The 13,286-nt window shown below is 38.9% G+C and overlaps 1 protein-coding gene across 1 annotated transcript; it reads right to left on the reverse strand.

Annotated features, from left to right (window-relative positions):
* Positions 1 to 290: 290 nt before the first annotated feature.
* Positions 291 to 13,024, reverse strand: alg6 (ALG6 alpha-1,3-glucosyltransferase). Its single transcript, XM_026343676.1, has 14 exons — positions 12,834 to 13,024; positions 12,555 to 12,639; positions 11,846 to 11,935; positions 11,511 to 11,599; positions 11,177 to 11,259; positions 10,784 to 10,848; positions 10,366 to 10,551; positions 9,471 to 9,606; positions 7,093 to 7,178; positions 5,536 to 5,620; positions 5,231 to 5,301; positions 4,069 to 4,137; positions 2,807 to 2,999; positions 291 to 1,278 (listed from the first exon to the last, which is right to left on the reverse strand). Exons 1-14 carry the CDS (start codon positions 12,913 to 12,915, stop codon positions 1,081 to 1,083), a joined length of 1,518 nt encoding a protein of 505 aa, XP_026199461.1. The 5' UTR covers positions 12,916 to 13,024; the 3' UTR covers positions 291 to 1,080.
* Between the last annotated feature and the right edge of the window lie 262 nt (positions 13,025 to 13,286).

Raw genomic sequence — 13,286 nt, forward strand, 5'->3', positions numbered from 1 at the left:
TGTTTCCCATCACATATTTCTAAATGAACTGTCATCGTTATATAAACATGTGTAATAAAAGGTCAAACTAACGCCTCTCACACCTACTCACATTGGACTTCTATGTTCATGTCCCATCGTAGCAACAGTTAACTCAAATCTCGGGCTCCTATTTGTCCCTGTGGACCATTATTGGCTACCAGCCCAGAGCCTCAGATGCACAGGCAACCCGCACTGACCTGATAACATTTATTGTTGTAATGGATTTTTTTATGCCTGTCATTAACTCGCTCAGAGATTGGAGAAAGAAATTGCTTGTACCTTTTTCTGTGGTATTTCAACTTTATAGCATTATGTTCAGATATGTCACCTTCCATCATCTCTTTTTAAGGCCTCTCCTGTCACTGGTTTTGTTTTAAATGTACAGGTCTTTTGTCCAGGACCCTTGTAGTATCCAGGACTTGTAATGAATATTTAATGGTGTTGAGTAAAAGCTTTGAAAGATATAATTTCTGTCCAATTATTGGCGCTGTCTCTGGCAGACCGTTAGGGGTGATTTAGCAGACTACTTGGTTAATGTAGACAGTTTATGTGAAGCAGCTTCAAATGAAATCATTTAACAATGTGGCAATAACACTGGTGTTCACGTCAGGTCACTGAGAAATTTCATTTATATTCCCAAAAATGAAGTTTGTACAAAATAACACAGTAGAAAAACTGTTTTAAAAAGTTCACATGAGTGGATAAGTCCACAGTCCCATCGGATAAGTGTTTGATCGCAATCTGAAGACAAGGTAGTGAAGTGCACAACTTAACAGGAAATAGCAGTAAATGTAGCTCCACCACCATCTGTGGACAGATTCATTATGTCATTTTGCAAAATCAGTTGGTCCAAACTAGAAAACCCTTTCCTTTTATTTGATGTCACAATTTGTCTCTTGGTATTTTTGTAGTACTGTTTCAATACAATGCCTGAATCAGCATGTGTGCTATTTGTATTTTGGTGCATGAGTGAAAGGTCTCGTGCACATTACGAGCACAAGGCCTAGTAACATGGCCTTTACTGAAGAGAAATCAGTTCAAAAACTCCCCCTTTGGCACTTAGTTGTTCTTCTTCTGGTTCCTTCTGCTTGGTGACCCGCTGAACTGAACAATGTTGAAATATATAAATGTTCCCAGGAAGTGCAGGAAAGAAGTAGTAGACACCAACACAGGAAACAAGTCGGGCAGATGTGGTGGTGGGACCAGAACTACACTCACGATGCTCAGACCGGCCATGGCTGCGGTGCTAATGTAGAACTGCAACAGACACAGAGTAGTTATCAGTTAAATGAGAACAGGGAGGTAAGATCAAGTGTGTTAAGTTTAAAATGAAATACTAAAAGACTCAACCAACTCATCGTCAGGTGCTACTCTAGAGCGGCATAAAGAAAGAGCTGAAACATCAAAACCAAGTTGACAAAATTACAATAAATGATACCCACTTGATTTAAGAAGCTCAGACTGAGCCTCAATTTGGTAATGTTATTGTTAGTGATGTTTAAAAGATGTGGCTGTTCACCATACAGGGATACATTAGATGCTCTAGAGAGAAACTTTAACATATCTTATCCTCTGTACATAGCTGAAAATATTGTTTTAATGCAGACAACTCTTTGCCAAACTGCTTTTTTGTGATGATTGGATTGATATTCCACACCAGAAACAGTTCCTCGCAAAACAATGAAAAGACTGGGCACCCCAGGCTGAGAACAAACTGTTAGCTTTCTCCATACTTTTAAGTGTGATTATTATATCAAACCAATGAATTGTTTCATCTGAAATCAAATTAGTCATTTGAGAGATGCTATAAAGAAAAGATATAAAGTTTGCAGTATCACACAGCAGAACCGTTTTAATTAAGACCTACAAAACTACCTTTTGCCTTGTTACAGAGGTGATGGTGAGAGGGAGACCATTCATGTGTCCATTTGGGCTTTATGACCCAGAGATAAGTCAGTCAGTAAGATGGAGGAAACACCTCATGCCACCCACCTTCACCACCCCAAACCCATGAAACCTTATCGCCATCATCAGGGCTTGCTATTTATGCTGCTTGTGTAAATAAATATATCTAGGCAAACCTGTGTTAATGACACGCACTATAAAAAGACACCTTCTCTTAATCTCTGACACCCTACCGGTGCTCCTATTGCTAAGGGGCTGGCGCTGCAGCCACTTCAGACGTTGTGGAAACTTAAATAAGTGATAAATAATTCTTTGGCTGGCAGTGGCTTTCATCCCTGGACAGCTTAGACAGCTTACAGCGGCACATGAGCTTTATTTATACAGTTGGGTATATCTCCTCACACGGTTGCAATTTAGGTCCAGTGCCAGTTACAGGCCATCTGGGATCCTGAAGTCAGCATTCGTCTTATTACAAATGCATCAGCTGTACATAAAGTTGCACCATTTGAATTATTAGAGATGCAGACAAAATTCTACACAAGCAGGTTTTAAGTATTTGTATCTGCTCTGTGTGTTTGTGGTGGACATATATGAAAACATATTACCTTTACCTACAATTTTTAGCAACTTATCAGAAATGAAACTACAGCATCTACCTTTTAAATTACAGAACACCATTCTCAGAAACCACAAAATCAAATTTTAATAACCTCTTTGAAGTTGTTTGTAAACTAAATTCACATCTTAATATACTTAACAACCAGATTTATCCTGGTTGCAATAAAGAAAATACAAATATAGGCATCTTTTGTCCTGTAAATCACAATATTACTGCTGGGTATTGTACTGTCACTGCACCAGGCCGGGCTTAAATACTGACCATCCATCTTACTATACAAGCCAGGTCCATTTTGGGTAGGCAGAACAACAACTTATGGTAGGCGCCCAGTCTCAGCTCTTCCTCTGAACAATGCTCGAGTGCAGACAGTAGATAGATGCTGAAGAAGAGGAAGGCTAGAGAGGTCACAATGTAGGGCACCAGCAGACCGTCTTTCAGAAACAGGGGCAGCATGCTGCACAGTGGGAAAGGGATGAGAACATTTACTGGTTAGTAATTTTGGCTGTCTTTATGCAGAAGTGCACTATGACCTCAAACATCAACACGTGGACATACATTAAGAAAACATAAGAGATATTCGTGTATGCTCACAATGTTCAGTTTGTTAAGAGAAGGGCAACAGTAAACCACATAACTTTTATCCAACACGCCTGCACAAGCTTTCTGTCCCCTGAGGAGAGATGGCTCTGACATTCATGCCAAGCTTATCTTAGTTTAGCAGAGGGGCATGGACAAGAACAACAGTTGACTCATAGCAAATCGCATATCACCGCAGCTTGTAAAAGCCTATCCCCTCACCACAAACCACTCATTCTGATTTTTTTGCGCCAACAATAAAGCTCCATTGAGCAGATAATAGTTTAACATTTTGAAAATACATACTTCTTTAATTTGAAACAGACTGGCTGCATTCTGTCCTCTTTAAATTGCTATTGTTGAGCATTCATTCTGCCAATTATGCTAACAAAAGATGTATTTTTTTAAATAGCAGAACCTGCAGAGGGTGCAGACTGTACTGAGAAATGGCTATAGAATGACCTCCTGTCCATACACAACACACACTTAGAGAAAAGGCATGCAGACTATGCTGTGTAATCCCCACATATCCTTATACTAAACCACACGCACAACAATTAGTGCTGCCGGAAGAATTTAACAACAGCTGGTGAAAGTTAGACGGAGCATTTGCAGCACTACTTGTCTTTTCCATTCTTGGTCCTCAGTTCAACCCACATCACAGATCACTTTAGCCTTTTAGGATTATTTCTATGGCATTTCCCATTTGATAGTTAACAGTGGGGAGGGACAGAAACTCTGTGAGACACGAAAGGATGACATGGACACTGCAGTTATGTATGTTGTGTCAACTTTGCCATGAGGACACGCAGCAAATTATTTTGGTGATCTTTGTAACTCAAGGCAAGTTCTGCTCGTCTTAATCTCGTCAAAATTATACTAAGAGGCTCATCTTCAAGTTAAAAGTATGTCTCAATATCAACTCGTCATTTTTAGTAAGAGATTACCTGAACGTCGAGGCCTGCAAGAACCAAATAACCGTTAGTGGAAGGTCACTCAGCAGGAGGCACGCAGGCCTAGAAGAAAATTATAAAAATAAAACTCATTAATAAACACCCTATGTAGTAAGTTATATTAAATATAACTTTACAATAATTTTAGGTCTGAGCTGGATGTGAACACACAACAACTGAACTTTGGCGCCATGCACACAATTCATCATCATAATATTTACTGTGGCTGCACAGGTGTTTGCTGCTGTAAAAACCTCCAGTAACTGTGTAAAAATCCTACTTTTGTATATCTTTTTAAGATATAAATACAGAATATTGGATGACTGTGTTAGGTCCAGTTGTGCACACTGCTCTGAGGGGGATACTTTCCACCGGTTCCTGAGCGCATAATTACAGCCAGTGCTCTTTGGCGATCCTGTTACAGCCCAATAATTGATCCTGCGCAAACAACACCCCGAGCTGCTGCCTGCCATTCTTTCCTAATCCCTGGACATGCATTACTGATTGATTCAGGGGGACAGGTGGGAGATATAACTCAATAGTTAATAAAGCAACAATCTACCCTAATCTAGATTAATAGATGAGCCAAGATCTAGGAACTAAATCCCTCGCTGTCAAATCTGCCCCATGCGTCACTCTCTAGCTTCAACAGCTACTGCTTTGTACATATGGAGCTAAATGGTAATGAACAACACACATGCACCAATTAAACCACAGAATTAGACCATGTTTATACTAAAAATATTTTCAAATAACCCCAGTATGCTTTGTAATAATTGCAGACAGGATTTTCCAACCCTGGAAAACTATCACAGCAGCTAAATGTTTATCTTCTGTTAGTATAATTTCGAGATAAACAGCAGAGATATTGTTGTTCACATTACAAAGTAATGAAGAAATGTGTCCTTGCGTGTATGTGTTGAATGACATCATCTTAACAAAATGACAAAGGAATATGAGATTCATAGTGGGGATAAAGTGAATGACTTTTTGAGACTAGAAATGTAACTACTGTATGCACATTAAGATTTATTTAAGATATCACTACAAGATAGAGATATAATCATTTATATTTGTTCCCATCCCAGCTGTTACGTTACATGTCAGCAAGTGAGACAAAACCTCAACACGTTACATTTATCTTCTCTGCACTTACAGGGCAGCCAAGAGGATGGACTTCTCATGGACTTGATAGGAGAAGAGAAAAAAAGCCAGAGATGAATTCACCTAAAATGAAATAGACAACCAGTACAACCATTACAACTGTTAAACAGTAACAATTGATTGTTAAATGTAATTTTTTAGTAAAGCCATTAAAAACAATAAATTTTGAAAACATATTATTGAATAATCTTCATGTATTATAATCAATGTATTAGTTATCAATAGTTGAAAAACAGACCTCAGGTCTCTTGTACTGTTTTGAAATCAGGTTTGGGTAATTATGCCAAAAACACTCACCAATGCCAGTTTAAACTGCCAGAAGGTGGGCCTTGCCAGCAGTCTGATAGAGGATGGAAGAACTGCGAGGAGAGTGCAGGCAAGACTGGGAAAACAAAACAAATAAAGATTCGTATTAACTCACATCAGTACTGTCAAAAACAGAAATTCTAAAAATCTAAAGTGGAAGAATAAACAAACATACAGACGTAGATTTGACGAAATTAGTGTGGATGTAATTGCACAAAATTCCATGTTACATGTGCATCTTTCGGTTGTGGTTACATGGTTTCATGCAAAAAGTGATGTAAGAGAAAAATAAAACACTCCCAAATGACAAGGTGAGATTCATTTTCAATCAGTGTCACTACATGATCTGATTTTGATGTAAGAGGCAAACAATCCACCAGTTCTGCAAGTGAGACCCGCGCTCTGCGGGAAATGACCAAATACCAGTCCCGTCTCAGGGTTATAGGCATTGGTTTAACCCTTCAATTGTCACCTGCTGGGGGCAGAGGCACCGGAAGACTCTGACGCTATGTGCCAGAGTGGATGCTTATAAATGTGCTAAAAGGTCGAGCAGCAAGTTAGGTTGAGGAATGAGGGCAGCAAAGTGTCTGTACTTTATTATTTTGTGGTAGAGATGAACACGCAAAGTTAGAAATAGGTGGTTTATTAGATAAAAAGACCGAAATATAGATAGTAGTAATAAAAGACCAGTGAACGGATATTTAGCGTGTATGAAAGTGTGTTATCTGTAGGGCAGGGTTTTGTGGTCCGGAAGGACATGGATCACTTTTCACAGCTGATTCAATCTATGTACAGTACACAGTACACCCACACCCGAGTATTTAGCAATCCACTGTCTGTGCCAAAAAGACATGAGAGTTTTTCATTTGTTTGAAATACACTACAGTCAATGAAGTCCAACTTGATCCCTGGACTTAACGGTCTGTCAGAAATGTGTCCATGCTATGAACACAGGGCTCCTAAATTTAGTGTGCTGGGTTATTTAAGCACCATGATACAACTGCTGTGTTGAATTTTTTTCAAGGTTCTCAGCTTTTGGTCCAAATAACTTTTCCTCATACTTTGTGGGATGTAGGACACAAGACAAGTTTAATGTCATGCCTGACGCTCTGTGTCTCTATGCCTTCTCCCCTAACAGCCCTGCTCATTTCTTTCTGTCACTCATTTGATAACACTATGTCATCTAATAAAGCGCATAATGCTATCAGGTTGACTTTCTCTGCTAAATCTGTATATGACACATGCTCTAGTAGTTCCTTGCAATTTAACCCCTTGTCACCACATTTCCAAAAACAGCTGTGACTTCATGTTCAGAGGTTCCTCACAAGATGTTGCCTTAAGGGATGATCTTATTTCCAATCTGCTGGATCACAGTCTTCATTCCCTCGGGCATGTTCTGCTTTGCCAGGAAACGGAAGGAGTGAAAACAAGACACAGCAGGGACAGAGTCGAGAAAAGAAGGACAGACGACATAGCAAAAGATAGAATGAAACAATGAAAGACAGTGGAGACATAAGTGACAGCTTGTTAGATAGATGGAGGGATTACCTGAGGTAGAGCTGAGAGTCACTGGACAGAATGGATCTGATCTTTATCAGGACGTTTAAGCTGCACCATGCATTGGCCACCTTATCCTGCACACAAACACCACTTGGTTCAATTAGAAAAAGTGTGAGCTGAAAGCACAAAAACATCAGGCAGGCTTTTATACTTGTGTAAATGATTCAAAATGACATTTTGGAAAGAAAGAAAATAAGTAGCATAGCTCTAAGAAGTTATTAACAATTTCCCACTGAAGGGGCAGTACAAAGACAATTTCATAAAATTATTTTCTTCATTAATTACTTTTTTACTTGTTTCACTAATTCAAAAAAAGAAAAACACATATTGATAAATTGATACACATTGATAAATTATAGAAATGAAATTTACAAAAGCAGGATTTTCTGACTTCAGTTAGACTGTGTTATTTCTTATTATCTAAAAAAACACAGAAAATCTGATCTTTATGGTTTATTAATGATATATCGTTGAAGGCATTTTACAACTTCAATACCAGACAAAAAGCACTTGCGTTTTATAAGCTGTGAGATCAGATGAGGAAGGCGTTGCTGAGCGATTCAGTTGATCTAAGTGCTTAAGCAGTTGTGCAGGGATCAGATGATACTGAGGCCCAAGCTGCCACTGTTCACCATGATGCAGTGCACCTAGATCAGCTTTATGTTCAATGCTGTGGATGGTTTCTCAAAGTAGGCCCCGTCTAGAAAAACTATTTCTGGGCTCATCTGTGCTACAGCTGCTCACAGCACGGCACAGCTGTGTGGATCTTAATGGCAGCCTAGTCAGCAGCACTGGACCCTCCAGTGCTGTGTTGTCTCAGCCCCATCCCTCTGTCTTTGCTTTCTGCCTCCCTGCTCCAAATAACTACTACGGGAATTTTCCTGGACGCCGCTGAAGGCAACATATGAGTGTGTATGAGTATGTGTGTGTGTGTGTGTGGGGGGGGTCCCATTGGAAAATGTAAGGGGGCAGGAGAAGTGCAGCTCCTTCACCTATAAGCTAGCATGGAATTTCACAGAGAGAAGCATTTGGTGCCATTTTTGTAAGCAGGCAGCAACGTGAGACGCTAGAATGCAGCTCAGTGGGTAAACTTACAACTGCCCCCTCCAAGAAGCCGCCAAGACCAACAGCCACCAGCTCCCCACTTCCCCACCACCCCTTCTCACCCCTGTCCCCTTGTCCTAAGCTTCTGCTTATGTGCACAATTTGTTCAGGGCGACTCGCCCCGGCAGACTCTCATGCTGTCGTCACAGGGGGGTATAGTGTCTCTCACACCCTGTGTATTATATTTGCATCATTTCCTTGAACAAATACTCGTCCAGTACACGTTGCTACTGCCCCCCTGGCAGAATTTTTAATTACTTCTCACATCCATGACAAGAGGCGGTTTAAAGGGTTTCATAAATGAATGCTGCAGATGTTGGCCTCTGAGCTGTCAGTCACACGCAGTTACTTTATCTCTAGTCCTTCAATGACAACATAAACACTGTGTGTGTCTTTTTAATATCATATACCTCGTTTTTACTCACTGACTATGACTGATACAAATATGTGTGTGTATGTGCATGTATAAAGCAGCCCAACATACTATGTATATCAGTAGCAAGCAACATTTGTCAGATGTGCTCTGATACACCTTTAAGAGTACAGTTGTCCCCAGTCATCAGTCCATATGACTACAACATGGTTGTGCTATGTAGTGCTGAAAACGCCCTGGCCATAAATTAGTTAGATTTATCTGTATCCTCCTACAGTGCATCACAAACACCTCCCAGAGATAGAGTGAAATTGATCTCTTGACCTTTCAGCATTTTATTCCAATGTTTTCTTTGATCCTACATGGTATCCAGTTCTGACGGGCTAAGCATTGGAGGGAGAGGGGTTGTACACCCTACTGAGTGTATGGATCATTGTGTCAGACAAGAGACGTATCACACAAGTAGAGTGAGCCTGGTGTGGTAAACTGTAAAAACCTTATGAAGTGAAGGCTTTAACTTTCATTCTGCAACTGTAGGAATTTTTAAAAAACTACTACATTACCAATAAACCAATTCAAAACTCCAAAATACAATAATAATAATAATAATAATAATAATAATAATAATAATAATAATAATAATAATAATTTCTCTGGCTTATTAGGTTATAATGCTTTACAATTATTTTATGTCACTAAAGGTATTTTGGAATTGTATTGTATTTGAGTTTGTTAATTACAGTCAATTTAAATTTGCAAGCAGAGAGTTGCTTTACTTCAGTGCCTGCATTCAAATTATAAAAATGTTTTTTTGGTAAGACTTTGTTTAAAGGGAAGATCAAGCTTTTTTTCAGGAGGGGGTTTACATTCAAAAAAAACTCTACTGTACCTCAAACAGACCACGAGCCACGGGAAAAATCCTCCTGACCACCTGCAAGGCCTGGTCAGGGTCAGACAGGAAGGGCAACCAACAGAGGGCAAAGGTCACCAACACAGTTACAGCAATTCTCACCAACAGAAAAAGCCTACAAAAAGAGAGTCATACAGAGACACACTAGTTACACCTCAGAGAGTGAGATTTAAAGATACACAATGAATAATGAAAGAAATCGAAACGCTCGTTCATTTCCACAAAAATGACAAACACTGACACTGGCATGTACCTAAAGTATATCTATTACTCTTCAAACAATTAGCACACACTGTCTGCAAGTCCTAAATTTGGGATTCAACCCTTGCATTGAGGAATGCAATGAAAGCCATGCATCAGCTAAAAGTCTTCGGTGTAGGTCAGGATATCTTGTCAGCTGTAACTGTGAAGCTGCTGGTTAAGTTGCACACACAGGCATAGCTGAGGAGTTTGGGCATGGCGAGAGTGTCATCTGGACATATCTTCCCCCCGGCTCTTCTAATCCAGCTCTCCATTTGCTACTAAATGCCCTTGGTACATTGTTACTAGATAAACAGACACACTAGTAACAGCATCCAATCTGATTACTTCAGTTATTCTGTGCTCTCCTAAGGACGCTCCTCCCTCATAGGCTGACGTTAGTATCTGGCGTGAGCACTGATTCACACCTCTGTGCAGAGTAACAAGGCAACAAGAAAAGCATGATCTTATCATCTTGTTTGTTTGTTTAAAAGATTTTTAATTAGACATTAAAGTTATATAGCTTTCCTTCGACCCCTATACTACTGGTTTCTCACAATTTCCAAATGAAGATAGAAAAATAAAAAAGGAGGAAAACAAAAATAAAAAAAGATAGAGAGAGAGAGAGACTCACCCTCTCCCTATCAATCCCAGTTTGATGCACTTCCCCAGCAGGTAGCAGAAGAAGGGCAGGGCATGGTACAGCTCCATTTGTTTGTAGTTGAGAGCCAGGCAAAAGGCCATGGATCCCAGTGAGTCCCAGCCCAGGCCCAGAGCCACAGCTCCCCACAGGAAAAAACCCAAGCTCACTCCATTATACCTGCTAGTGTTAAGGTCGATACTGAACTAAAAGTGTCTCTATATAAAGTATGAATGCCTTTTAGCATAATTTTAATAATTTAATACAAGGCTAAACCTATATACAGCTGTCTGTCTGCTATTTATATTTATATATGCTATTTACCTAATGTGCTACTTCATTATCAAGGCTTTAGAAAATCACTTCAAACTTTAAAGAGCACATACTGATAGGCATATTATGTAAAGGATACTGGAAATGGCCATAGTCAATGAGAGTTAGTCCAGGGTAGAGCAGGAAGCAGAACATAGTGGAAACCTGAAGAAAAAATATTTCTAAGTTGTTATAAGACAAATGCAACTAAAATCTAACAACAGTTATTACGTAGTATAGAATTGAACACTTAGTTTATGTCTCCAATATGATAAAAATTGGGCATATGATTAATTTTTCATTCATTCTATCACAGTACTTAATGTACTTATTCTTAGTTTGGTAGAGCCTTACTCTCTGATAAGACATTTTGCAGCAATGTAGAGGATGTGCTGTTGTCCATTATTAAGAGGGAGTTCCCAGACAATTGGCTCAATTTGTCTTTAGTTAAAACAACTATTAAATGTCATGACATACTAGGTGAGTGTCTTACCTTTTTCTTAGAGGACCCATCAGTCAGATATAAACAATATAAAACCACAGCAGGGATGTATATGAACAAATCTGCCACGAGGACTGAAACAGAAAATGAACCACATTAATCACACAAATTAATTTATCTAACTTCAAATAAAACTAATTTTCACACTTCTGATATAAATTATCCATCTATCAATCATCTAAACAGAGGAAATGCTTTGACACAATCACTACTGTTAATCAATAAATTAGATTAGACATTAGATATAAGTAAATAAGAGTGTATTTTTAGGTTGAGGCGGACATGGATTGCAGTTTTTCAGTGTATTTGCTCATATTTAATCTACCTGTAGCTCTCATGAACAACTTGTGTGCTGGACTTTCATAACCTCTGGATCTGTGAAGCTCCACCCACTCAGGATTTATTATCTTTGCTCTGCAGGAAGTCATAGATGCCAAAATCAGAAAGAGAAATTTAAAGTTAGTTAATTGTGGTTTTATATCAGACAAAAATATCTGGGACAAATCTTTAAAATAATAAATAGGACACAAAAGTAAAAAGTTATTAAACATGTTCACATAACAACATGGAAACACCTTAGACTACACTTTTCCACAGTAAACATTGACACAATTGAGCATGTAGTGTAAAAACAGTCTCTAAATATGAAATATGTCTTACATATAAGCACAGATCCAGCTGTGGTATGCTGTCAGGGGAGGGTAGTCAAGACCCCAGTAATTCAAGTCATTATCAGTGGTGTTAACATACCTGCAAGAGTACAAATGTTACACAATTAGTATAATAAGTCTTAAACAAACAAGTTAAAGATCCCATTAATGTTCTATGGGGAATAGACATAGTATGGGTGTCCTTGTACAACGGTCATATACGTGACAAATACTGTATGATGAGCTTTATCTGATTTCGACTTTATTTAATATATACACTAACTAGACTAACAACTAAGGATTTCTGTCTCAAGTTTTATTTGCATTTCAGTAATACTTTGTAGGTACAATCAGGAAAATGTGTCAGAGCAACAAAAGTACTACATCATATACTATAGTATTATCTATCATACGATTAATATGACTGAATAGCATTTAACTCATCTAGAATGGGTTTATTTGCATAGAACAATTCAATTTTTACTTATGTACAGTTCTTCAATTAGTGTGGTATTAAACTCACAGAGTTGGGTCTTAGTATTAGAGACAATACAGCAAACATCTATGCACTCATTTTAATGTTTTCCTATTTTCACAACAAGGCATTAAATGTTAAAAATGCCCCAGAGCTCAGATCTTTTCATGTCCCTGGGAGCCTGAATAAGCCTGGATTGCTCCAACCTGTTCCTTTCAGTAAACAAATGTGGCTTCAGACTGACCATTCGTGCAGGGGGAGGTTAGAGGTCACTTCTTGCCAGTGTCTTTGAGCTTCATAGTCGCCAAACATGGGTGGTTTCCCCGCCCCTGGAGAGACATCAGGCAGCAAAGTTACCAGACACAACACACAACAGATTCACCGTGACACCAACAGTCTGATAACAATGGTCCAACTTTTCCTGTCAGTGATTCACAGAAACTTAATTAAACTACTCTGTAATAAACAGCTGTGTGATTAGCTGAAGGGAGCATGTTAGCATTAAGCTCCACACACTTCCTACCTGAATATGAATTTAACGAAACGCCCCATCTCGTAACAACACCCAGCAAGACACAAATAGATACGAGAGTCCACGTTTGCATGATTTGACCGAGGAAATAAGTGTCTAGAGAAGAAATAAACGATAAAGAAAATCAATTCATTGAGACAGTTTTGGCATTTGTTTAGACTTCCTGTATACGTCATGCATCGAGGCTTCGTTTCATGCTGTGATTGGACAAAGCGAGCTGACGCAAGCGCTGAGAGTGACGATGTGTTTGGAAACACTAAGAGAAAAAGAAAACGCATTCCTTCAGCGACCAAATACTAAAGGAATGCCGATATTAGATGAGTATTTAACAAATAAAATGTTATGATGACGTCACTGGTGGATCTTTATCGGTGGTGGTTACAGCATCACCTTTATCAGCTTTTACAGCTTGTCCAGGTACAACACGAACCAAGAAAAGCTAAA

The sequence above is a fragment of the Anabas testudineus genome, chromosome 4 (genome assembly GCF_900324465.2).
Source record: "Anabas testudineus chromosome 4, fAnaTes1.2, whole genome shotgun sequence".
NCBI lineage: Eukaryota > Metazoa > Chordata > Actinopteri > Anabantiformes > Anabantidae > Anabas > Anabas testudineus.